The following is a 27,673-nucleotide window of genomic DNA, read 5'->3' on the forward strand; positions in this document are numbered from 1 at the left end:
GAGGGAATCCAATTTGGAGCCCAGTGAGAGATAGTGTACACACCAAACCAGAGGAGAAAAAAAAGGGGAGCATGTTTTTTTCTCTCTCCAGTCATGCTGCAAAGGCATCCTGTAACAAGCTGACAGAGAGCAGGTGCCATTTTGGACATACATAACAGCTGTTCCAGCTCATGTCTGCGCCGAGCAACCAGCCAAGCAGAGACTCATGAGTATGGTGGGGAGTATAGACAGGGGCTGGATGCTCATGACTCTGGGAGGCTTGTGTGCCAGGGATGTGAAAACACTGAGGATGCATGGGAGGACTCAGGGTGTAGCTGGGACATTAGGCAGTCACTGTGGGAGGCTCCCTGGTTACCTGACAAGAAACATTGTTGGGGAATCCGAGCTTATACTGAGGATTGCACAGATCCTTTGTGTGGTTCTTGTGGCAGAGAGGATGAATAATATATTCACAGCGGCTAGTGCCCAGGCACTGGTCTCCTTCAAGGAGAAGAGCTCAGGTGAGTCTACACCAACAGACAATTAGAAAACTCCTCTCGGATAAAAAAAAAAAAAAGATTTACCACACCAAACCAGGGTATGTCACCTCAGACATGCCTTTCACACTGGAGCACTGAACAGAGCTCCCTGGCCACTCCCACCATCTGCCTCTAGTTATTCCCTAAAAGCAGACACTCCACTAATCCCAACAGACATAGCCCAAAGATAAAAGCCACCACATGAAAAAAAAATCAAAGAAGAAACCAACGAGTATCCTCACAAATGACAAATAACAAACTCAGCAATCCAAGAAACAAGAACAAGCAAGACAACATTACACTCCCAAAAGAACACAACACCTCAATACTAGATTGTGAAGATGACGAGATTGAAGAAATGCCAGAAATGGAATTCAAAAAACTGATTATCGTGTTACTTAAAAAGTAATCAAAATGCAAATACACGAACTAATGAAATCCATACATGGCATGAAAGAAAATTTCTCCCACAAAATTAAGATCTTAAAGAGAAATCAAAATGAAATCTTGGAAATGAAACATTCATAAAACAAATAAAAAATACAGTGGAGAGCTTTAACAACAGAATCAGTGAAGCAGAAGAAAGAATATTCAACTTAGACGGCAAAGCACAGGAAATTATAACCCAGAGCAAACACCAAAAGAAGAAATTAGAAAGCTGAAAAACACTGTAGGGAATCTACAGGATACTATCAAATGACCTAACATACAGGTTCTAGGAGTTCCTGAAGGTGTGGAGAGATAGGATTAGAAAGCCTTTTTAGTGAAATAATAACAGAATACTTCCCCAATTTGGAGGAAAAAAAGGACATCCAAGTACAGGAAATACACAGATCTCCTAATAAACATGACCAGAAAACATCTTCACCATGACACATTGTAGTCAAACTCTCCACAGTAAAACATAAAGAAAAGATTCTAAAATACGCACAAGAGAAACACCAGATTACTTTCAAAGAATCTCCAATTAGACACACAGCAGACTTCTCATCAGAAAGCCTACAGGCTATGAGAGAATGGCAAGATATAGTCTAAGTATTAAGAGAAAAAAAACTCAACCCAGAATACTATACCCTATAAAGCTCTCATTTATGAATGAAAGTAAAATAAAGACCTTCCATGGCAAACAGACTCTGGAAAAATTTGTCACCACCTGTCCAGCCCTCCAGAAGATGCTGAAGGATGTGATGCACACAGAAACATGGTCATCACTATGGAAGAAGGTAAAGGAAGGAAAACTCCCAGTAAAAGTACATGGAAATCCAAGGGAAAAAATAGGAAAATTTATGGGAAAATGGCAAGGCAAAGTAGTTACTTATCAATACTCACCCTGGATGTAAATGATCTTAATTCTCCAGTTAAAACACACAGACTAGTTAAATGGATTTAAAAAAAGACATTTATTTGCTACCTACAAGAAACACATATCACCAACAAAGATGTATGCAAACTGAAAGTGAAAGGATGGAAAAAGATATTACATGCTAAAGAAACAAAAAAGTGATGGTGTCTAACTCTCTAATATGAGACAAAATAGACTTTAACATAAAAACTGTTAAAAGAGACAAAGAAGGACACTATGTAATCATTAAGGGATCAGTTCAACAGGAAGAGATGATTATTATAAATACATAAGCATCTAATTACAGAGCACCTGGCCATTTAAAAGATATGTTAAGGGATCTAAAGGGAGACATTGACTCAAGTACAATAGTAATGGGTGATTTCGATACCCCAATTTCAGCAATGGACAGATCAACCAGAAAGAAAATAAGCAAGGAAACAGCAGTTAATCAACACTATAGACTAAATGGTCCTAAGAGATATCTACAGAACTTCTCATCCTACAGTTACAGAATACACATTCTGAGGCAAGATGGCAGAATAGGAAGGGAGCACACCGATAGTCCGGGGAGAGACAGTTTAATAAAAGTGGAGATACTGCAGGTTCAAGGAAGAGTAGGGGAGGAAACAGCAGAAGAAACTCTTCCGGAACGCGTGATTCACAGTGGACCTGTGTGGAGAGCGTGGGAGCCCACAGTTCAGGAAACCAGCGGCAGACTCAACACACCAGTGCTGGAACGCGAGGTGAGCCGAACCTCAATAGCCCAAGACACCGGCAGGCAAGCGGAGAGAGGAGACTAGAGGGAACGACCCCCAGGGGGGAAAAGTTCACCAGGCTAACTGGAAGAGAGAGAGAGAGAGAAAAAAAAAAAGGTGACTGGTACGGACACGGGTTTCTCTCTCTCCGCTCACCTCTCAAGGGCGAGCAAGACAAAGAGCAGGCGCCATCTTGGACATACGTCATAAGCAGAGCGACCTCAGGTCTGCACCGGCCCTGAGCCTAGCAGAAAAACCTGACTCTGGGCGGGGCGAATTAACAGGAGATTAGGACCTAGTAAATTTGTGGTGCTACTGAACTGAGACTGTGAAAAAAGAGACGGTGGGGGAGAGAACTCACGGAATTCACGTGAGCACTCTCCAGAGACGCTACAATTCCGTAAATTTGGCAACCCAGTGGGAGACTGAAGGAGAATTTGAGCCCACTCTGAGGGCAGAACAGATTCCCTGTGTGGTCCTTGGGAAAGAGCTTCTGATCTCTGGCTCCTGTGGGTATATCATTTGCCTGCTAACTACCTCCAACTTCATTCAGCTGTGCGGAATTACTTCCCTTTTGAATCAACAAAAGAAAGAAAGAGAGAGAGAGATCTACCACGCCTAACCTGGGAGTGTCACCTTTGGCACACCAAACAGAGCTCTCAGGCCACACCCATCTCAAGCCGCTAAGGCTCCATCAAAAACAGACAGTCCACTTAATCTAGAGTCATAGTATAACAAGAAAAACCACCACAGTGAAGAATCCAAATATCTCCAATATGCCAAATAACAAACGCAAAAACCGAGGTAATAAAAACAAGGAAGTCACCATGACGCCCCCAAATGAAAAAGACACCCCAATTCAAGATTATGAAGATGATGAGATAGAAGAAATGCAAGAAACAGATCTCAAAAAATTGATAAGAACATTAAGAAGTTCTCAAAAACAAATTCTTGAACTACAGAAATCCTTAATGGACAAGATAGAAAATCTCTCTCGTGAAAATGAAATATTAAGGAGGAATCAAAATGAAACGAAACAACTAGTACAACAGGAAACTGTGATAGTGACGAGAAATCATAATGAAGTGAAGAATTCAATAGATCAAATGAAAAACACAATAGAGAACCTTACGAACAGAATGGGTGAAGCAGAAGAGAGAATATCGGACTTAGAAGACAGAGAACAGGAAAGGATACAGTCAGACCAAAGAAAAGAAGAGGAAATTAGAAATCTAAAACATATTGTCAGGAATCTTCAGGATATTATTAAAAAACCCAAATTCCAGGTTCTAGGAGTTCCTGAAGGCATGGAGAGGGAGAAAGGATTAGAAGGCCTTTTTAGTGAGATATTAGCAGAAAATTTCCCAGGTTTGGAGAAGGACAGAGAAATCCTAGTACAGGAAGCTCACAGAACCCCTAATAAACACGACCAAAAGAGATCCTCACCACGACATGTTGTAACTAAACTCTCCACAGTGAAACATAAAGAAAAGATCCTAAAATGTGCAAGAGAGAAACGTCAGATTACTCTCAGAGGATCTCCAATCAGACTCACAGCTGACTTCTCATCAGAAACCCTACAAGCTAGGAGGGAATGGCGAGATATAGCCCAGGTACTAAGAGAGAAAAACTGCCAGCCCAGAATATTATATCCTGCAAAGCTATCATTTGTGAATGAAGGTGAAATAAAGACTTTTCATAGCAAACAGAAATTGAAAGAATTTGTCGCCACTCGACCAGCCCTGCAAAAGATGCTTAAAGATGTGTTGCACACAGAAACACAGAAACACAGTCATCAATATGAAAGAAGGTAAAGGAAGGAAACCTCACAGCAAAAGATCACAGGGAATTCAAAGCATATATTAGAACTTATCTTTGGCAAATGGCAGGGCAAAGTTACCACTTATCATTAGTCACATTGAACGTGAATGGCCTGAACTGTCCAGTTAAAAGACACCGATTGGCTGATTGGGTTAAGGAACAAAACCCATCTATTTGCTGCTTACAAGAAACACATCTTTCCAATAAAGATCCATACAGACTGAAAGTAAAAGGCTGGAAAAAGATATACCATGCCAACAGAAATGAAAAAAGAGCAGGCGTAGCCATCTTAATATCAGACAACATAAACTTTACCACAAAAACTGTTAGGAGAGACAAAGAGGGACACTATATAATGATTAAGGGATCAATTCAACAGGAAGATATAACAATTATCAATGTATATGCACCTAACTACAGGGTACCGGTTTATCTAAAAGATTTGTTAAAGGACTTAAAGGGAGACTTAGACCCCAATACAATAGTACTGGGGGACTTCAATACTCCACTCTCAGAAATAGACAGATCAACAGGACAGAAGATCAACAAGGATACAGTAGATTTAAATGACACTATAGCCCAAATGGATCTAACAGATAAATACAGAACTTTTAATCCTACAGCTAAAGATTTTACATTCTTCTCAGCAGTATATGGAACCTTCTCTAGGATTGACCACATACTAGGCCATAAAGCAAGTCTCAGCAAATTCAAAAGAATTAGAATCATACCATGCAGCTTCTCAGACCATAAAGGAATGAAGTTGGAAATTAGCAACTCAGGAATCCCTAGAGCATACACAAACACATGGAGATTGAACAACATGCTCCTGAATGAACAATGGGTCATAGAAGAAATTAAAAGAGAAATCAAAAATTTTCTGGAAGTAAATGAGGATAACAGCACAACATACGAAAACTTACGGGACGCAGCAAAAGCAGTGTTAAGAGGAAAGTTTATATCAATAGGTGCCTACATCAAGAAATTGGAAAGACACCAAATAGATGAGCTTTCAATTCACCGCAAGGATCTAGAAAACCTACAGCAAACCAGACCCAAATCTAGTAGGAGAAGAGAAATAATTAAAATCAGAGAAGAAATCAACAGGATTGAATCCAAAAAAAATTACAAAAAATCAGCCAAATGAGGAGCTGGTTTTTTGAAAAAACAAACAAAATTGACACCCCATTGGCCCAACTAACTAAAAAAAGAAAAGACCCAAATCAATAAAATCAGAGATGAAAAAGGAAACGTAACAACAGACACCATAGAAATAAAAAGAATCATCAGAAATTACTACAAGGCCTTGTATGCCAGCAAACAGGGAAACCTATCAGAAATGGATAGATTCCTGGACACATGCAATCTACCTAAATTGAACCAGGAAGACATCGAAAACCTAAACAGACCCATAACTGAGACAGAAATTGAAACAGTAATAAAGGCCCTCCCAACAAAGAAAAGCCCAGGACCAGATGGATTCACTGCTGAATTCTACCAGACATTTTAAAAGAACTGACTCCAATTCTTCTCAAACTATTCAGAACAATCGAAAAAGAGGGAGTCCTCCCAAATTCTTTCTATGAAGCCAGCATCACCTTAATTCCTAAGCCGGAAAAAGATGCAGCATTGAAAGAGAATTACAGACCGATATCCCTGATGAACATAGACGCAAAAATCCTCAATAAAATTCTCGCCAATAGAATGCAAGAACACATAAGAAAGATCATCCACCCAGACTAAGTGGGATTTATCCCTGGTATACAGGGATGGTTTAATGTGCACAAAACAATCAATGTGATCTACCACATTAACAGTCTGCAGAAGAAAAACCATATGATTATCTCAATAGACGCCGAGGAAGCATTTGATAAAATACAACACCCATTCATGATGAAAACTCTAAGCAAACTGGGTTTGGAAGGAACATTCCTCAATACAATCAAAGCAATCTATGAAAAACCCACAGCCAACATCCTATTGAATGGGGAAAAGCTGGAATCATTTCCACTGAGATCTGGTACCAGACAGGGATGCCCACTCTCACCACTGCTATTCAATATAGTTCTGGAAGTTCTAGCCAGAGCTATTAGGCAAGAAAAAGAAATGAAAGGGAAACAAATTGGGAAGGAAGAACTCAAACTATCCCTCTTTGCAGATGATATGATTCTTTATTTAGGGGACCCAAAGAACTCTACTAAGAGACTATTGGAACTCATAGAAGATTTTGGCAAAGTAGCAGGGTATAAAATCAATGCACAAAAATCAACAGCCTTTGTATACACAGACAATAACATGGCTGAGGAAGAACTTCTAAGATCAATCCCATTCACAATAGCTACAAAAACAATCAAATACCTTGGAATAAACTTAACCAAGGACGTTAAAGATCTCTACGATGAAAATTACAAAACCTTAAAGAAAGAAATAGAAGAGGATACCAAGAAATGGAAAAATCTTCCATGCTCATGGATTGGAAGAATCAATATCATCAAAATGTCCATTCTCCCAAAAGGAATTTATAAATTCAATGCAATACCAATCAAGATACTGAAGACCTTCTTCTCAGATCTGGAAAAAATGGTGCTGAAATTCATATGGAGGCACAAGAGACCTCGAATAGCTAAAGCAATCTTGTACAACAAAAACAAAGCCAGAGGCATCACAATACCAGATTTCAGGACATACTACAGGGCAGTTGTAATCAAAACAGCATGGTACTGGTACAGAAACAGATGGATAGACCAATGGAACAGAATTGAAACACCAGAAATCAACCCAAACATCTACAGCCAACTTATATTTGCTCAAGGATCTAAAACCAATCCCTGAAGTAAGGACAGTCTATTCAATAAATGGTGCTGGGAAAACTGGATTTCCACGTGCAGAAGCATGAAGCAAGACGCCTACCTTACACCTTACACAAAAATCCACTGAACGTGGATTAAAGACCTAAATCTACGACCTGACACCATCAAGTTATTAGAGAACATTGGAGAAACCCTTCAAGATATTGGCACAGGCAAAGAATTTCTGGAAAAGACCCGGGAGGCACAGGCAGTCAAAGCCAAAATCAACTATTGGGATTGCATCAACTTGAGAAGTTTCTGTACTGCCAAAGAAACAGTCATGAGAGTGAAGAGACAACCGACAGAATGGGAAAAAATATTTGCAAACTATGCAACAGATAAAGGGTTAATAACCAGAATCTACAAAGAGATCAAGAAACTCCACAACATCAAAACAAACAACCCACTTAAGAGATGGGCCAAGGACCTCAATAGACATTTTTCAAAAGAGGAAATCCAAATGGCCAACAGGCACATGAAAAAATGTTCAAGGTCACGAGCAATCAGGGAAATGCAAATCAAAACCACAATGAGGTTTCACCTCACCCCGGTTAGAATGGCTCACATACAGAAATCTACCAACAACAGATGCTGGTGAGGATGTGGGGAAAAAGGGACACTAACCCACTGTTGGTGGGAATGCAAACTGGTCAAGCCACTATGGAAGTCAGTCTCGAGATTCCTCAGAAACCTGAATATAGCCCTACCATTGGACCCAGCTATCCCACTCCTTGGAATTTACCCAAAGGAATTTAAATTGGCAAACAAAAAAGCGGTCTGCACCCTAATGTTTATTGCAGCACAATTCACAATAGCCAAAACCTGGAACCAACCTAAATGCCCATCAACGGTAGACTGGATAAAGAAATTATGGGATATGTACTCTTTAGAATACTATACCGCAGTAAGAAACAACGAAATCCAGTCATTTGCAACAAAATGGAGGAATCTGGAACACATCATGCTGAGTGAAATAAGCCAGTCCCAAAGGGACAAATACCATATGTTCTCCCTGATCAGTGACAACTGACTGAACACCAAAAAGCAAACTTGTTGAAGTGAAATGGACACTATGAGAAATGGTGACTTGATCAGCATAGCCCTGACTGTTAATGAACAACTTAATACATTATCCCTCTTAGTAGTTTTTTTTTTTGTCTGTTCTACTTAATATGACTGGTTTAATTCTGTAATTAATACACAGTTATTCTTAAGTGTTGAAATTTAACTGAAATGTGATCCCTGTTAAACATAAGAGTGGGAATAAGAGAGGGAAGAGATGTACAATTTGGGACATGCTCAAGCTGACTTGCCCCAAATGGTAGAGTTAGAAACATACCAGAGGACTCCAATTTAATCCCATCAAGGTGGCATGTACCAATGCCATCTCACTAGTCCAAGTGATCAATTTCAGTTCACAATTGATCATAATGAAAGGACTAAGAGTCAAAGGGAGCACATAAACAAGTCTAGTACCTGCTAATACTAACTGATAGAATAAATAAAGGGGAGAGTGATCCAACATGGGAAGCGAGATACTCAGTAGACTCATAGAATGGTGGATGTCCTAAACAGCACTCTGGCCTCAAAATCAGCCCTAAAGGCATTCCGATCTGGCTGAAAAGCCCATGAGAGTATTTCAGGCATGGAAAGCCAAGACACTCTGGAAAAAAAAAAAAAAAACTAAATGAAAGATCTCTGTGAGTGAGATCCCAGTGGAAAGAACAGGTCTTCAAAGAAGGAGGTACCTTTCTCTGAAGGGAGGAGAGAACCTCCACTTTGACTATGACCTTGTCTAAACAAGATAAGAGTCAGAGAACTCAAGGGGCTTCCATAGCCTTGAAAACTCATGACTGGTGCATAGGGAGATTACTGATGCCATAAACAGGAGTGTCAATTTGTAAAGTCAACAACAGGAGTCACTGTGCACTTACTCCTCATGTAGGATCTCTGTCCTTAATGTGCTGTACATTGAGGCTTAATGCTATCACGAGTACTCAAACAGTATATTTCACTTTGTGTTTCTATGGGGGTGCAAACTGTTGAAATCTTTACTTAATGTATACTAAACTGATCTTCTATAAAAAAAAAAAAGAAGAAGAAGAAGAAATTATCAATTCCCAACTTGACTCTCATTGGGATTAAACATGACAATAGGTCTGATCTGATTTCATCATCATTTAAAAAATCATCTATTATTTTTCACTTTATGTTTCCGTGTGGCAGCAAACTGCTGAAATCTTTACTTAATGTATGCTAAACTGATCTTCTGTATATAAAGAGAATCGAAAATGAATCTTGATGTGAATGGAAGGGGAGAGGGAGTGGGAAAGGGGAGGGTTGCGGGTGGGAGGGACGTTATGGGGGGGAAGCCATTGTAATCCATAAGCCGTACTTTGGAAATTTATATTCATTAAATAAAAGTTAAAAAAAAAGAATACACATTCTTCTCAGCAGTGCATGGAGCCTTATCTAGGATTGACCATATGCTAGGCCATAAAAGAAGGCTCAGCAAATTCAAGAAAATAGAAATCATACCATGCATCTTCTCTGACCGCAATGCAATGAAGCTTGAAATCAGCAACTCAGGAATCTCTAGAAAATATGCAAACACATGGAGACTGAACAACATGCGCCTGAATGAACAGTGGCTCATAGAAGAAATCAAAAGAGAAATCAAAAAATTTCTGGAAACAAATGAAGATGACAACACAGCATATCAAAATATATGGGATACAGCAAAAGCAGTGTAAAAATGAAAGTTTGTAGCAATTGATGCCTACATCAAGACAATGGAAAGGCACCAAAAAATGAGCTTTCAATGCATCTCAAGGATCTAGAAAATAAACAGCAAACCAAATCCAAAACTAGTAGGAGAAAAGGAATACTTAAAATTAGGGAAGAAATCAACAAAAATGAAACAAAAAATACAAAAGATCAGCAAAATGAAGAGCTGTTTTTTTGAAAACATCAACAAAATTGACACACCGTTGGCCCAACCAACCAAAAAAAGGAGAAAGAAGAATCAAATCAAATAAAATTAGAGAAGAAAAAGGAAACATATCAATAGATACCACAGAAATAAAAAAGAATCCTCAGAGCTGTATGCCAACAAACTGAGAAACCTTGAAGAAATGGATGGATTCCTGGACACATACAACCTACATAAATCGAGCCATAAAGACATAGAAAACCTATATAGACCCATGACCAAGACAGAAATTGGATCAGTAATAAAGACCCTCCCAACAAAAAAAAGCCCAGGACCAGAAGGCTTCACTGCTGGATTCTACAAGATATTTAAAGAAGAACTAACTCCACTTCTTCTCAAATTATTCAAAACAATTGAAAGGGAGGGAATCCTCCAAAATTCTTTCTACAAAGCCAACACCACCTTAATTCTTCAACCTGAAAAAGATGCAGCAGAGAAAGAGAATTACAGACTAATATCCTTGATGAACATATACACAAAAATCCTCAATAAAATTCTGGCCAGTCGAATCCAACAACACATCAGAAAGATCATTCACCCGGACCAAGTGGAATTTATCCCTGGTACACAAGGATGGTTCAACATTTGCAAATCAATCAATGTGATACATCACATTAACAAACTGAAGAACAAAAAACCATGTGATTATCTCAATAGATGCAGAGAAAACATTCGATAAAATACAACACCCTTTCATGGTGAAAACTATAAGCAAACTGGGTATAGAAGGAACATTCCTCAACACAATCAAGGTGATGTATGACAACCCCACAGCCAGCATTCTAACGAATGGGGAAAAGTTGGAAGCATTCCCACTGAGATCCAGAACCATAAAAGGATGCCCACTCTTACCACTGATATTCAATATAGTCTTGGAAGTTTTAGCCAGAACCATTAGAAAAGAAAAAGTAATCAAAAGGATTCAAATTGGGAATGAGCAAGTCAAACTATCCCTATTTGCAGATGACATGATTCTAAATAAAGGGTATCCAAAAGACTCCACCAAGAGACTATTGGAACTCATAGAAGAATTTGGTAAATTAGCAAGATATAAAATCAATACACAAAAATCAACAGCCTTAGTACACAGACAACGCCAAGGTGGAAAAAGAACTTCTATGATCGATCCCATTCACAATAGCTACAAAAAAATCAAATACCTTGGAATAAATTTAACCAAGGATGTCAAAGATCTTTATGATGAGGGCTGGCGCAGTGGCTCAATAGGCTAGTCCTCCACCTAGCGGCGTCGGCACACTGGGTTCTAGTCCCTGTCGGGGCACCGGATTCTGTCCTGGTTGCCCCCCTTCCAGGCCAGCTCTCTCCTATGGCCTGGGAGTGCAGTGGAGGATGGCTCAAGTCCTTGGGCCCTGCACCCCATGGGAGACCAGGATGAGCACCTGGCTCCTGCCTTCGGATCAGCGCGGTGCCCCAGCCGTAGCGTGCCAGCCGCAGCGGCCATTGGAGGGTGAACCAACGGCAAAGGAAGACCTTTCTCTCTGTCTCTCTCTCTTTCACTGTCTAACTCTGCCTGTCAAAAAAAAAAAAGATCTTTACGATGAGAATTACAAAACATTAACAAAAGAAATAGAAGATACAAGAAAAAGGAAAAACTTCCATGTTCATGGATTGGGAGAATCAATATTATCAAAATATCCATTCTTCTGAAAGCAAATGTAATACCATTCAAAATACCAAAGACATCCTTCTCAGATCTAAAAAAAATGATGATGAAATTCATATGGAAACACAGGAGACCTCAAATAGGTAAAGCAATCTATACAACAAAAAAAGCTGGAGGCATCAAAACACCAGATTTAATGACATACTACAAGACAGTTTTAATCAAAACAGCCTGGTACCAGTACAAAAACAGATGGAAAGAACAATAGAATAGAAATGCCAGAAATCAATCCAAGCATCTACAACCAACTTATATTTGACAAAACAGCTAAAACTGATCCCTGGAGCAAGGAGTCTCTTCAACAAATGTTTCTGGGAAAACTGGATTTCTACATACAGGAGTATGAAGCAGGACCCACACCTTACACCTTACACGAAAGTCCATTCAAAAGGGATTAAAGATCTGAATCTATGACCTGATAACATCAAATTACTAGAGAAACTAGGGGAAGCCCTGCAAGACATTGGTACATGCAAAGTTCTTGGAAAAGACCCCAGAGGCACAGGCAATAAAAGCCAAAATCAACAGATGGGATTACATCAAATTGAGAAGCTTCTGTACTGCAAAAGAAATACTCAGGAAAGTGAAGAGTCATCCAATAGAATGGGAGAAATTGTTTGCAAACAATGCAACTGATAAAGGATTAATAACCAGACTATATAAAGAAATCAAGAAACTCCACAATAACAAAACAAACAACCCAGTTAATAAATGGGCAAAGGACTTAAACAAATGTTTTTCAAAAGAGAAAATCCAAATGGCAAACAGACACATGAAAAAATGTTCAGGATCACTAGCCGTCAGGGAAATGCAAATCAAAACCACAATGAGGTTTCACCTCATCCCAGTTAGGATGGCTTTCATAAAGAAATCAACAAACAACAAATGCTCTAGAGGATGTGGGGGAAAAGGCACCTTAATCAACTGTTCATGGGAATGTAAATTGATAAAACCACTATGGAAATTAGTTCGGAGATACCTTAGAAATCTGAATATAGTCCTACCATATGACCCAGCCATCCCACTCCTGGGAATTTACCCAAGGGAAATGAAATCAGCAAATAAAAGAGTTATTTGCACTCCCATGTTTATTGCAGCTCAATTTACTATAGCTAAGACATGGAACCAACCTAAATGCCCATTAACTGAAGACTGGATAAAGAAATTATGAAATATGTACTCTGTGGAATATTACAAAGCAGTAAAACAAAAAGTGAAATCCAGTCATTTGCAACAAAGTGGGTGAATTTGGCAAACATCATACTTAGTAAAATAAGCTTTTTCCAAAGGGCCAAATGCCATATGTTCCCCCTGCTCTGATAATAGAGCACCTGAAATGAAATCTGTAGAAGTGAAATTGACACTTTGAGAAGCAATGAGTTGAATAGTCCTTGTCTTGACTGTTGAGGAAAAGTTTTTCTTTTCTTTTTTCTTAATGGAGAATGGGACTGGGAATGGGAGAGGGAAGAGGAAGTGGGGTGAGAGTGGGGGTGGGAGGTGGATACAATGGGAAGAATCACTATTTTCCTAAAGTTGTACTTATGAAATTTTTTACTCATTAAATAAACAGTTTCTTTGGGAAAAAAATTTAACCTGACTGATCCTATGGATTTAAAATTAGTTGCATAGGGGCTGGCCTTGTGGCACAGAGGGTTAAAGCCCTGGCCTGAAGTTCCAGCATTCCATACGGGCACCGGTTCTAGTCCCAGCTGCTCCTCTTCTGATCCAGCTCTCTGCTATGGCCTGAGATAGTAATAAAAGATGGCCCAAGTCCTTGGACCCCTGCACCCACATGGGAGACCTGGAAGAAGCTCCTGGCTCCTGGCTTCGGATCGGTGCAGCTTCCAGCCATTTCTGCCATCTGGGTAGTAAACCAGTAGATGGAAAACCTCTCTCTGTGTCTCTCTCTCTCTCTCTAACTCTGTCTTTCAAATAAATAAAATAAATCTTTAAAAAAATTAGTTGCATATATCTTTGTGGGCATGCACATAGGTATAGAGAGACTGCTTTCTTTTCTCTGCACACAGATATTTGTGTAAGTAAATGTTTTAAGATACTCCTAGAATCTAGTATTTGAATGAACAAACACTGTATGGTATTGTGTGTACATATCACAAAATATATAAGTATAACTGAAAACCATTGAGGTTTCCCAATTCAGTTTGGAAATACTACATTTCTAGATTCTTAGATATGCTGCTTTAAGAATCTCTAATTTGTATGGTTATATAAACATGAAAAAGCACAATTTCTATTTTCCCAAAATTCAAGCCCTAGATTTTAAAACTATAAATCCTTTCTGAGAACTTGTCAACAAAAGCAAAGGCATGTGACCAAGAGTCATTTTTATTTCAGTTTGTTGATAAAAAGCATAAAAGAGCATACAGCAGAGGTTTTAGCTGCTTTCAGGCATTTTTTTTTTTTTGGTATTCTAACATGTGACTGCTTAAATTCATCTTAGTAAAGATAAATATGTTGTTCATTTGTATAGAGTTCAGTGCCATATGTCTAATAACTGTACATGGATGGCCTCATGCCAGCCCTCTGCAGCAACTCTTACTAGCCCACCAAGGTAAGGGGCACACAACAAGCTTCCTCTCACCCTTCTCTCCTAGAAAACATATTTCACTCCCTTGTCTTCACACTTATCCCCACATCACCCAGCTATATGATGTTACAGCAATAACAACAACAACAACAACAATAGCAGCAGGCATAAATCTGGTATATCATTTCACTCTTAACATGTAGAAACTGCCCTTGTTTAATACTGTTTTGGTTGGTCCTCAATGGAGGCAATCTAAACACTGTATGCATGCTTTTCAGTTATTCTAGTTATTTCTTTTAAAATGTCTAAAATGCCTTGTACAATACAGTTTGGTTATGTATTATAAAAACAACTTATATTCCTTATGGATTTCTGTTTATCATTATGGCAAAGAAAGGAAGTATTAGAGGGATCCTTGACTTGAAGTCATTACACATGCACCAGGTTTGTTTTATATATCAGCTTATTTAGCTTTCATAACATTGCAGTGAAATAGGTACTGTTCTCTTTTACATAAGAGTAAACTGAAGCAAAAATAGCAAACAGTGGCAGTAAATCCAATCCGTATCCAAAAGGCAAGCTCTTTGTGGACACTTAACACTTCAATAGACTGAATGCACACCCAGATTTACTATTTACTACTTAGGAATGAATACCTTGACCTTGGCATCTGAAAAATGGGAAACAATAACATACAAAACAAGTTGCAAACAATTTAGCATCATGGAAACCACAGAACAGAAATTGTTATCATCTAATATCATGACAGATTATAATGTTGAAATGCTGTCATATGATTGACCTTGATAAGGTCTGATCCACCTCTGCAGAATATGCTGGGGAAAATCTCATACCCTCAAATATAGTTTTCAAAGGCATGAGCTACTTCCACACTCTTCCCTCACATTCCCTCCCTTAAAGAGCACAGAAAGGATGAGTTACTGCACAAATACTCAACCAGTTTGCCAAATGAACTCTGGGGTAGGGAAGTCCCAAGTGATATTCCTTTCTTGTGGTTTGGTTTTCTTGTCACAAATGTATCTATTCTTATCTATGCTCTATCACTGAGATCCATTCATTAAAATTTCCACCAAGTACACAGTCCAGTTCTCCTTTGGACTCTAAAGTCCATTGGACTGTCCATTTTGGTGCTACCTATCATGTGGCCTCCAGGATCAGCCCAACTCCAGAGACCCTTCAAGGTCAATTTTTCCATTCTGTTCAAGTCCTATTCATATAAGCAAAACAAATTTGTCTTCCACCATAGTCTAGGACTTTGGAATTCATGCAATCAATTTCATTTCAAGATATCTGTTGCTAGTGTCCACTTGAAGTAACTCATTTTATGAGAAGAAAACATAGGAAAGAATTAAAGAAACAGAAACATGCTCTTGCTTTGGCTCCAAACAAATGTCATGTCCTTCCCCACCAGCTGGAAGTTCTTCTGAAATACTTATTGATGAACATATCCTACCTATCTTCACTAGAATGAGAGCTCCTTCATCCCAAGAGCCTTTCCGCTTTTACCTTTGCAACCTGTATTATATGCAGTACAGTGCCAAATATCTTTTCAATGACTACCTATATGTTGTATTTGTGTGTCTATTAATGTGTGTGTGTATAAACATGAGACTCAGTTTAGCACTGAGAAAACATGAAAGTTATAAAGAAAACAGGAACTTTCTGAAAGCTAAAGTCAGTTATCTTTGAGAGCAGAAGTGCTAGTGTCAGTTGCACACAATACTGCAAAGCACATACACAGGTATTTCTTATGAACCATAAATCGTCTATTGAAAGTTGGGAGCTATTAGTCTCATAATACAAAATCATGTGGAGAGCTTAAGATACAGTTTTATCACAGTAGTCATATACTAAGTGTAATTTTTAATAAGCATTCTGTACACAAGTTTTATTAGAAAATAAATCATGTACTCACCCATTGATGGTCACTGTCATTCAACAATGAAATTCTTACTTATCAAAATGTCATTTTTTCCTATGACCAATTTTTACCTTCTTACTTCTTTGTGTGTGTTGTCTCAAGATTTTAGTAAGCAAGTTTATATTTTAAACCATAATATCAAAAACATAACCTCAAATTTTGAAAGAAAAATAATGGCATTTAAAGCTAGCTGATTGCCAGTTTTTCATTAAATTAGCTAATGTTATTTCAATATTTCTCCAAAATACACCTAAAGATAATGCTGAATGTTTTCTGAAATTTGGTTTGTGAATGAATAAGTGAAGGGAAAGTTTAAGTAGAAGAGTGTCTGAGAGGAGAGTGTACCTGAGAGGAGAGATTTCCAAATTCTAGCCCTATGCTGAAATGTGATTCACTTTCTTTTGCCTTAAAAGAAAAAAAAGTTGTCAACAGGCTAGAAATTTGCTTCCTTGAAGTTTAAGTTTGGAGGAAAACTGAAACCATAAAAATTTCAAATCATTGTTGACTTTAAAATTTTTTCACTTGTGCACTAAGGTAGTACACCCAAGAAACGCTGCCTTTTTAAATGCTGATGAAATCACCTCCAGACCTGTCAATGATATCATACTCTACTCAACCATGGTGGAAGAAAGGATGGATCCATTTGTTAGATATTATTTTAATACATGATTTAAAGCTACATTGCCAAGCTATTCAAAATTGTTCATGCAGTCTTAAAACAAATAACATGACTAAGGGTGGTCCATCATAAACTTGAAAACATTCAGATTTTTAAATTATATTCTACCTCTTCAATTCTCTTAAATTACCCTATGTCAATATCACAGTAATCACATCAATGCAACCCATGCAAATACAAGTCCCCATTCTCTCCATCCAGCCATAGAAGCCCTATTCAGCAGTTTGTGCTATAGCACCATGCTGCAGCATTCCTGCATTTGAACTTGGGAATATAGGCTTTCCAGGACTGCAGGCAGAGCCCTTACCGCATTCCTTCTGAACCTCATCTTGCCTCTCGGGGGATTTGCTTCTGCCATCTCGCCTATGCACAATTACACGCTTCTTTTCCAATTGTCAATGCAACATTGATGAAATATGAGCTGCTTCTTGGGTAGTATTTAAAAACGGCAGCCAAAAATCTCGATCAAACAAAGCTGCTGTGGCTGCTTCCATTACAACAGTGGCAGTGCTGCAAAAAAACCACTATCCCTGATTAGTCAGCTGACAGATCCTTCCGGGCTGCTCATTGTAATTCAGAGTTGACACATTCCCCTAGTTACTTAGCCCGATTGAACCTTGTGGATTAGCTTGTGCTGGAAAGCTCAAGAAGATCAGGCATGTCCTAAGAGTGGAGGAAGGAAAAATGAATCTCCTCCTAGGAGCAGTCTTGCTGGGACGGGCTTTCTGCTCTGCGCAGTTGGATTTTTAAGGTGGAATGCTAAGAATCTTTGTGAAGGTAGTATTAAATGATATTTTACTCTCGTTCTAGCCTACTCTGTGACTTAAATTCCAATGCCGTTTTTGTTTTATTTTTCCTTACATTCTATTCCAAGTTTAAGTCTTACAAAATTTTGCTTTGATAATAATTTAGAAATAACAAACTTTCTAAAGTGGATAGTATTCTCTCCCAAATTCACCTTTCCCCAAAATAGCTAGAAGGGAAGATTATGAAGGTTTTCAAGGCAAAATAATGATAATTTTTAAGGTGACAGATGTCCTAATCACCCTGATTTGACTTGATCATTACACAATGTATACATGAATCACAACATCATTGTACCCTGCTAATATATATAATTATGTGACAATCAAAATAATTTTTAAACATTTATTTATTTGAGAGGCAGAGTTCAGTCAGAGAGAGAGAAAGAGAGAGAGAGATCTTCCAACCACTGGTTCACTCCGCAAATGGCTGCAATGGCCAGGGAGGGGCTGATCCGAAGCCAAAAGACAGGCACTTCATCCAGGTCTCCCCCATAGATACGAGGCCCAAGTACTTGGGTTATCTTCCACTGCTTTCCCAGACCATTAGCAGTGAGCCGAATTGGAAGTGAAGCAGCCAGGGTGCAAACCGCCATCCATATGGGATGCTAGTGCCGCAGGTGTATGCTTAACCTACTATGCCATAGCGCTGGCCCCAAAAATAAATTTAAAAAAATAAACTCTCTTCTCATTAATTATGAAAGATATTCTGAGTTAATTTATTTTGGAATCTACAGATGAAGGTTTTCCAATTTAATTGTATGATTATTTCATAGACATTCATTAGCTCTTCTCTCCATGTTTATGATTTAATGCCTCTGTTAAACAAATAAAAAACCATTTTGCTGACTTTTTGCCAAGATAGGGAATAATGCATGTGGCATATGAAAAGAATAATGATCTTATTCATTTTATCATGTTGGTGCTAGTATATTTTTACATTGGTTGATGAGATAGTATAGCAAGAATATTGTCTCAGAAGTACAACAATCTATATTTTCGCTTTGCATTTGGAACTAAATCAACTTCCTCAAGTAGGAATCACCTCCTGAGTCAGTCATGAGACAAAGTGAACATTTTAGATGGCTCACAAAGAAAAATATTGCATCAAAGCTACTCTAATATGTTAGAGGAAGTTGCTCACGTGCTGCCTCCATGGACAGACCCAGTCTTGTCTGAAAGTTTCTAATCTCCTTTATCTTACAAGAAAAAGAAGTTTAAGACAATGTCACTGTCTCCTAGTGAGCTGCTATGGTTTGGATCCGGTTAGAGTGTATCCTACTTTCATGGGCTGGAGGATTGTACTCAGTGTGGCAATGTGCCAGGTGGCAGAACCTTTAAGAGGCAGGGTCTAATGAGAGGTCAGTGGAGGCATCACCCTCAGAAGAGATTAATGGAGTGCTCACCAGATCCAGATTGGTTCCCACAGAAGCAATTTGGTACAAAAAGAGCAAACGTGGACCCCAAATATCTTTAGCTTCTTGTCATGCCATCTGATCTCTCCCTCTCATAGTTGTCCCCAATATGATGCCATCTTCCATGTTATAACACAGCCAAGGAGGTCCTGACCAGAGGCCAAACTGAAAAAGCCTCCGAATCTTAGATTTTTGGCCTCCAAAATTATGAGCTATATAAATCTCTTGTCCATATTAGGTACCCAGTTTTTGGTATTTTGTTAGAGCAATAGAAAATGGACCAGGGCATGAGCCTAGAAAAGCAAAAACAGCATCTTGGGGAAAGATCGTATCTCTCATATTTCTTCCATTAGGGAAAGTATTTTCTCTAAGTCTTAAAAGGCAGGTTACTGGATTGTAGTATAGGAGCTATGTTGTTTTGTAGGTGAAGCACCTCCCTACTCTATCTTAGGGTAAAAAGTTCTAGAAAGGTGCACAACAAAATTTTGAAAAGTGGGGGCCGATCAAAGAAGCATGTACTTTTCTCTGAAGAGAGGAGAGAACTTCCACTTTACTTATGGCCTTGGCTAAATACTAATGGATATTATGGATTTAAAAGGCTTCCATAGCCTTGGCAGCTCATGGCAAGAGACTCGGATGATCAGTGATGTTATACACAAGAGTGTTAATTGTTAAATTAACAACAGGAGTCACTCTGCACTTGCTACACATGTAGGACCTCTGTCCTTAATGAATTATACTATGAAAATTAACTGTAAAACTTGTTTTCAAACAGTACTTTATACTTTGTGTGTCTGTGTGGATGTAAACTGTTGAAATTTTATTTAGTATAGAGTTGGTCTTCTGTACATAAAGATAATTAAAAATGAATCTTAATGGAGAATGGGACTGGGAATAGGAGAGGGAGGAGATATGGTGGGAGTAGGGGTGGGAGGGCAGGTATGGTGGGAAGAATAACTATATTCCTAAAATTATATTTATTAAATTTACACTCAATAAATAAAAGATACCTTTCAAAAAAAAAAGTGGGGGACGGCACTGTAGCATAGCAGGTTAAACTGCCACATCTGACACTGGCATCCCATTGAGCAGTGATTTGAGTCCCAGCTGCTCCACTTCAGATCCAGCTCCCTGCTAATGCACCTGGGAAGGCAGCAGAGGATGGCCCATGTGCATAGATCCCTGCCACCTACATGGGAGAGCCAGATGAATTTCTAGACTCCAGACATCTGGCTTCAACCTGCCTAAACCCAGCCATTGTGGCCATTTGGGGAGCGAACCAACCAATGGAAAATCAAACTCTCTCTCTTTCTCTCTCTCTCTCTCTCTCTCTCTCTCTCTGAATCACTCCCTTTATCTCTACAGCTCTGCCTTTCAATAAATAAATAAATCTTTTTTAAAAAACTTGAAAAGTGTTTAATCCTGTATGGTTTTGTTTCTATTATTTCCAAATTTCTTCTATATACTTGAGCATACAACACAGTTATTCCCACTTAGAAAAATCCCATGAAAACTTCCCTTGCTCTGAAAAGCATATAGTGCCATTAGTTTTCTCCCACTCATAACTTGAACAAATAACTACTCATTCTTTCCAATTAGGTTTCATTTTGGGTGGAGTTATTTTCACCTCAGTCTCCTCTACAATGTTTCTTCATGCTTTCCCTGCTCACCATCCAATCTATTTTTGTTGTCTTCATCATTATAAAAATAATTGATATCACAAAAACAGAAGGTAAAATATAAAATAAAAATAAGAAGTTATGTATAGGTACTCACAGCAATTTTTTGAAGAGAAATTTTGAGAGAAAACCATGTATCCAATCTTCGATCTAGAATAACGGTAAACCGGGAGTCAGACCCATTTTGTCTATAAGAAGAAATAATAAATCAAATTTTTCTTGATAATAAACCAAATTTACTATAAATGTAATTACTCTGATTAGTTCATTTACATTAGAAGTTTGAACTAAAGACTGATTTGGATTTAAAAAGCTCGCAAAGTGTTATCTTAGAGAACAATTTGATTCTATATTCCCCTGCTCACTATTTAAAAATTTTTTCAGCACTAATGTCACTCTTTTAAATAGGAAAGTATAATTATAATAAAGATAAGTCATGAAAATAGATTTGGGATACTGCAATGTTGAGTGTGGAAAACCCAGAAGACAGCTGTCCTACACAACATCAGATTTAACTTTCATAGTAACATACGATGAGCCAACCATCCATTCATCCATTCAGAAAAACTATTATATATATTGATCTCTCTCTTTTATGATGTTTGAGGGAAGGTAATTTAATGGATAACATAACTTTTATTTGCCCCCCAAAAAAGACTACTTTCAAGCTTCAACAGGTATAGTGTGAATTTAATCTTCTAGGATTTGATTTTTGTTCGATTTTAGCATCATAGGTTTGTAATATCAGAATGTTCTGGAAAATGCTTCATTTAAAAAGTTTGTCTTCCAGATAGCACTGTGGCATAGTGTGTTAAGTGCCATCTGCAGTGCTGGCATCCCATATGGGTGCTGGTTCGAGTCCCAGTTGCTCTACTTCTGATTCAGCTCCCTGCTAATGTGTCTGCAAAAGCAGCAGAAGATGACCCAAGTACTTGGGCCCCTGTACCTATGTGGAAGACCCAAATGAAGCACCTGGTTCTTGGCTTTGGCCTGGTCCAGCCTAGGTCATTGTAATTCTGACTTTCAAATAAATAAATAAAAATATTTTAATACCTGGATAGGCAGTGGAAGATGGCTCAAGTGCTTGGGTCCCTGCACCCTCATGGGAGACCAGGAAGAAGCTCCTGTCTCCTGACTCCTAGCTCCTGGCTTCGGATCGGCGCAGCTCTGGCTGTGGCAGCCATTAAAGGAGTGAACCAACAGAAGGAAGACCTTTCTCTCTGTCTCTCTCTCACTATCTATAACTCTACCTGTCAAAAAAATATTTTAATAAAAAATTTGTATTGAAAGTAAATGAAATCTCTTAGGAATTTTTGAAATTTTGTATTAAAGTTTTAAAGTTCTTTAATTCCAAATGATTTCTAATATCAAGACATTCCTCCTAGTATTGCCTAATATCACTATTGAGTCTATTTATGATTCAGTCTTCTTTTGTTATCCTAGGAAGGAATAAAAATCGGCTGCCCAAACTCTTGGCTGGGAGATTTCTTTTTAAACAAATTAAAGTCATTATGTTCTTAATGGGGACACACAGTGCTAAATTCCCAATTTTGTTTCCATAGATCCTCAGCATATATTTTACAGCAATTTAGGTAGCTTTAGCTTATCCTTCTATGTTATGTTTTCTTATCTATTCTGAAGCTAAATCTTTCAATTACTCACAATAATAATAATAGCTATACTAATGAGCATTTTTCTTTTTTGATAATAAATGAGTATTTGATATAAAACAAATTGAAAAAAATGTAATGAAATGTTATACCTTGCAATGGTTATCAGGTAAGTGAGTACTTTTGCTATTACATGTTCTGGTATACACCTGAAATTACAGTTTTCTGGAAATGTAATGATCCAAGCATTATCCTTCCCCCGGCCACCTAAAATAATAGAAAAAAAAAATAAACCAAATTAGCAATCTATGTGACGATAACACAAGAAAGAAGATTTTAAATTTAGGGGAACTAGTTAGAAAACCATTTCAGATCAATAAAACTTTTACAAGGAAGATTATCTCCACATAAACTGAAATGGCACCAAGCTTAAGTATAAAAGGCAACAGAGGGGCCGACGCTATGGTATAGCAGGTCAAGCTGCTGCCTTCAGTGCCGGCATTGGTTTGAGACCCAGCTGCTCCACTGCCGATCCAGCTCTCTGCTATGGCCTGGGAAAGCAGTAGAAGATGGCCCAAGTCCTTGGGTCCTTGTACCCACATGGGAAGACCCAGAGGAACCTCCTGTTGTAGCCATCTGGGGAGTGAAGCAGTGGATGGAAGACCTCTCTCTCTCTCTCTCTGCCTCTCCTTCTCTCTCTGTGAAGCTCTGACTTTCAAATAAATAGAATAAATCTTAAAAAAAAAAGCAACAGAGCAGTTCCTAAATAGTTTTTTTTTTAATTTTTTAAATTTTTTAATTTATTTTTTGACAGGCAGAGTGGACAGTGAAGAGAGAGACAGAGAGAAAGGTCTTCCTTTGCCATTGGTTCACCCTCCAATGGCTGCCACGGCTGGCGCGCTGCGGCCGGCGCACCGCGCTGATCCGATGGCAGGAGCCAGGTACTTATCCTGGTCTCCCATGGGGTGCAGGGCCCAAGTGCTTGGGCCATCCTCCACTGCACTCCCTGGCCACAGCAGAGAGCTGGCCTGGAAGAGGGGCAACCGGGAAAGAATCCGGCGCCCTGACCGGGACTAGAACTCCGGTGTGCCGGTGCCGCAAGGCGGAGGATTAGCCTAGTGAGCTGCGGCGCCGGCCCTAAATAATTTTTAAAAAATAGCTCAAAGCGCGGCAAGTATTGTGACACAACAGGTTAAGCCACTGCTTGGGATACGCCCATCCCACATCACAGTGCCTGAGATCAAGTCCTATCTCAGCTTCTGATTTAGCTTCCTGCTAACGTACACCCTAGGAGGCAGCAGATGATGACTCAAGTGCTTGGGCTCTAACATGGGAGACCTAGATGGAATTGCCGGCTCCTGGCTTTGGCCTAGCCTAGCCCTGACACACACTCTCTCTCTCTCTCTATCATTCTGCCTTTCAAAGAGATAAAAATAAACTTCTTAAATTCTTTAAATGATAAAATAAAAAGAGGGTAAAATGAACTAATAAAGTCAGAAGAAACTTTCATGGAATGCATATAATATAAGTGATTCAAAAATACCTGATCATCAAGTTGAACAATCAAGGGGATTAGAAAATAACCATTTGTATATAAATGTTTTAAGGCTAAATTTCAAATGAGCGACTGATGACAAAGTAGAAAATTTTATATAACTGAACACTCAGAATCATGGTGAGCATGAAAGGATACATAGTACAGATTATACAAAATAAGTGATGATCAAATGCATTTGTGGAAGAAACAACAAAAACAGTATAGGAATTTTATTAATGCAATGAAAGACCACAAATTCTCTGTGGAATAAAATTCAAAGTGCAGCCCAAGTGGACGCCTGAGGTCTGGGTCAAGACATGAACTTGATCAGTTGTGTGCAGCATTACCTTGACTACATAGGAAGTCTCAGCTCTGGGGAAGCATGGGTTCCAGGACTCCATAGTTGAGGCTGCCCTGAGCATATTTCACAGGAACTGGGAACAGGGATACTTGTCATCAGAGTTCATGGCAGGGAATAATTGAATGAACCTTGGCCATTCATTCTGGGACCAACTCCCATCTCACTACCTATCTGTGCATCCTGCCCTGCAGTCCTCTATGCAGCCTGGAGGATGAGGAAAATTGAGAATGAAGACTATCTAAGTGCAGAGACGAGATGTGTTTAATATCCCAATCTGCAGCCAGCCCAATGCCTGCACATGGAATGGGTACTCAGTAAATATTAAGTGCTAAATAGAATTTGAAAAATTATTTCAAGAGGAAAGATGCAGGGTGGCCTTTAAATTTAGCTCACTAACAGAATGTTTTGAGAGTTTTAGTCATAATTATTATTTGACTAAATTTAAGTAAATAAAGATATGTAATTTTTTAAGTAAATAAGCAATAAAACGTGACAATAGCAAAGGAGAAAAATGTAATAAAAAAAACTCAATCCAAAAGAAAGCAGAAATGAAAAGAGAAAATGTTAAAGAACAGAGGCAGACATTTATCCTCGCAGTCAAGACACATCTTATATCAGTATACCTGGGTTCAATTCTGGGCTCCAGCTCCTGACTCCATCTTCCCACCACTGCAAACTCCAAGAGCAGCTCACATAATTGGGTCTTTGGATTGTCTGCACCTTCTCCCCACTTCAGCCCACCCCAGCCCAGATATTCTGGGTAATTTGGGAGTGAATCAACAAATGGGAGCTCTCTCTCTCTCTCTCTTTCCATATATATATAGAAATACAATATATACTTTAAATATAAATTTAAATATTTTAAAAGATAAATAATAAATAGGACAAATAGAATGATAGTAAATTTAAACCCAACTATATGAATAATTACATTAATTATAAGTGACTAGACACTGCGATTCAAGTCAAAGTTCATCAAATTATTTTAAAAAAAGAGACCCAACTACATCTTGCCTCCAAGAAACACTCTAAGTATAAAGGTATCAATATATCAAAAGCAAAGATAATGAAAAACATGTATCATGCTAATATTAAAAGGAATTAGCCTAATATTGGACAAAGTAAATCTCAGAGGAAAGAAGATTAAAAAGAGGGGCCAGCATTGTGGCACAGTAGGTAAAGCTGCTGCCTGGGATACCAGCAGCCCATATGGGCACTGATTCTTGTCCTGGCTGCTCCATTTCTGATCCAGCTCCCTGTCAATGGCTTGGGAAGATGACCGAAGTCCTTCGGCAGCTTGTATACACATGGGAGACTGGGATGATGCTCCTGGCTCCTGGCTCCTGGCTCCTGGCTCCTAGCTCCTGGCTCCTGGCTTCAGCCTGGTCCAGCTCTGGCTATTGCAGCCATCTGGAGAGTGAACTAGTGCATGGAAGATCTGTGTGTGTGTGTGTGTGTGTGTGTCCCTGTCTCTGTAACTCTCTCAAAATAAACGAATGCTTCTTTGGTAAAAATGAAAAAATGAGTATTGAGAAGATGATGATAAAGTAGTCAACTCCTAAAGGGGACATAATCATAAATGCTTATGCACATAATAAGTGTTCAAAATACACAAAGCAAAAAACAATATAATTAAAAGGATAAATAGTAAAGTCTAGTTTTTATCAGATATTTCACCACCTGTCTCTCAATAATTGATCAAATAAGTAGACAAGGATATTGTATATCTGAACAAAACTCTCAAACAGCATGACCCAATTGACAGCTACACAACACTCCATCCAACAAAAGCAGAATACATATTCTTTTCTAATGTATATAAAGAAACATAAATTTAACTACCTTAATCTTTATCAAAGACACTTGAGAGAGAATTCTCATTCATAAATTACCTTTCAAAGCAAACCAGACCAAAGTATTAAATTAAGTGATGATGAATCTTTACTGTGTGATATTCTAGAATGAAAGAGCAGGGTGAAGATAACCTTGAGAATGAAGGCTTCCACCCACAAGTTTTCAAGGAACCCAATAGAGGAAGTATATGACTCTGAGACAAGAGATTAATCAAACACAGGGCCTCTATTAGTACGTCATAGTGTAGAACTAGTTATATAAATAATATAAATTTAATGCATCTCTTGCATGTGATATAACTATTCAGTTGCCAAGAAAAGTGGTGAGCACTCTTGTTAAGATGGGAACCATCTAGCATTTAGGCGAACTGCACATATCAAAGGGAATGATACATGGCTCCTATAAGTGCAAATTATCCCTGACTAATCTATAAACTGCTATTACCACTGAGCACTTACAAGTACTGTACAAGGTAGTAAATTTGTGACTAAAGAACCAAAGAGCTGTTTATATTCTAAATTGGGAGGTTTTAATTGTATTTTCCCTTTGGACACCCTTTCTTAAAAAGAAAATAGGCAGAAGCACTTTTAAAACAATTGCAGGGGCCAGCACTGTGGTGCAGTAGGTTAATCCTCAGCCTGGGGCGCTGGCATCCCATATGGAATCTGTTCAAGTCCCAGCTGCTCCACTTCTGATCCAGCTCTCTGTTGTGGTCTGGGAAAGCAGTAGAAGATGGCCCAAGTCCTTGTGCCCCTGCACCCACATGGAGACCGGAAGAGGCTCCTGGCTCCTGGCTTCGGATCAGTGCAGTTCCGGCCATTGTGACCATCTGGGGAGTGAACCCGCAGACAGAAGACCTTTCTCCTTGTCTTTCCCTCTCACTGTCTGCAACTCTCTCTCTCAAATAAAGAAATAAAATCTTTTTAAAAATATAATAATTGCAAAGCAGACAAGAAGGATAAGCACAGGTCAGAGAAGAAGCCCTGAAGATTATTCTATTTGTAACACAGCTTGGGAACTACTGGTGATTTTAAGTAAAATCTCCAAATCTTAAAAGTGAACCTAACATACCCATCAAATTTACTAGGACAATCCTGTAGTGCCCCTTTATCCACAGGGGATACAGTTCAAAACTTGTAGTGGATACCTGAAACTGTGGATAGGGCCAAACCTGTATGTAACATACTCTGTTTTCCTACAGGCCCTGCAGTATTGCCACGTAATACCACAGTTAATCTGTTCTTCCCTGTTAGATGCCGTTTGCCTCCTTTGCAACACTAC

General features: G+C 38.7%; 1 protein-coding gene across 12 annotated transcripts in view; it reads right to left on the reverse strand.

Moving 5' to 3' along the window:
* The window catches only part of MCF2 (MCF.2 cell line derived transforming sequence), a 126,170-nt gene that overhangs the window by 67,605 nt on the left and 30,892 nt on the right, over positions 1–27,673 (reverse strand). For 10 of the 12 annotated variants that reach the window (XM_089323856.1, XM_089323857.1, XM_089323853.1 and 7 more), the window contains exons 3-4: positions 22,793–22,907; positions 21,128–21,218 (exon numbers count right to left, since the gene is read on the reverse strand). In XM_089323856.1, coding sequence (XP_089179982.1) covers positions 21,128–21,218; positions 22,793–22,907 — 206 coding nt within the window. Of the gene's footprint in view, positions 1–17,440; positions 17,847–21,127; positions 21,219–22,792; positions 22,908–27,673 lie in introns of those variants that run through there. The other 2 variants (XM_089323860.1, XM_089323859.1) reach the window with 1 other exon arrangement.

The sequence above is a fragment of the Oryctolagus cuniculus genome, chromosome X (assembly GCF_051225735.1).
Source record: "Oryctolagus cuniculus isolate XC-2025 breed Fujian yellow rabbit chromosome X, ASM5122573v1, whole genome shotgun sequence".
Classification (NCBI taxonomy): Eukaryota; Metazoa; Chordata; class Mammalia; order Lagomorpha; family Leporidae; genus Oryctolagus; species Oryctolagus cuniculus.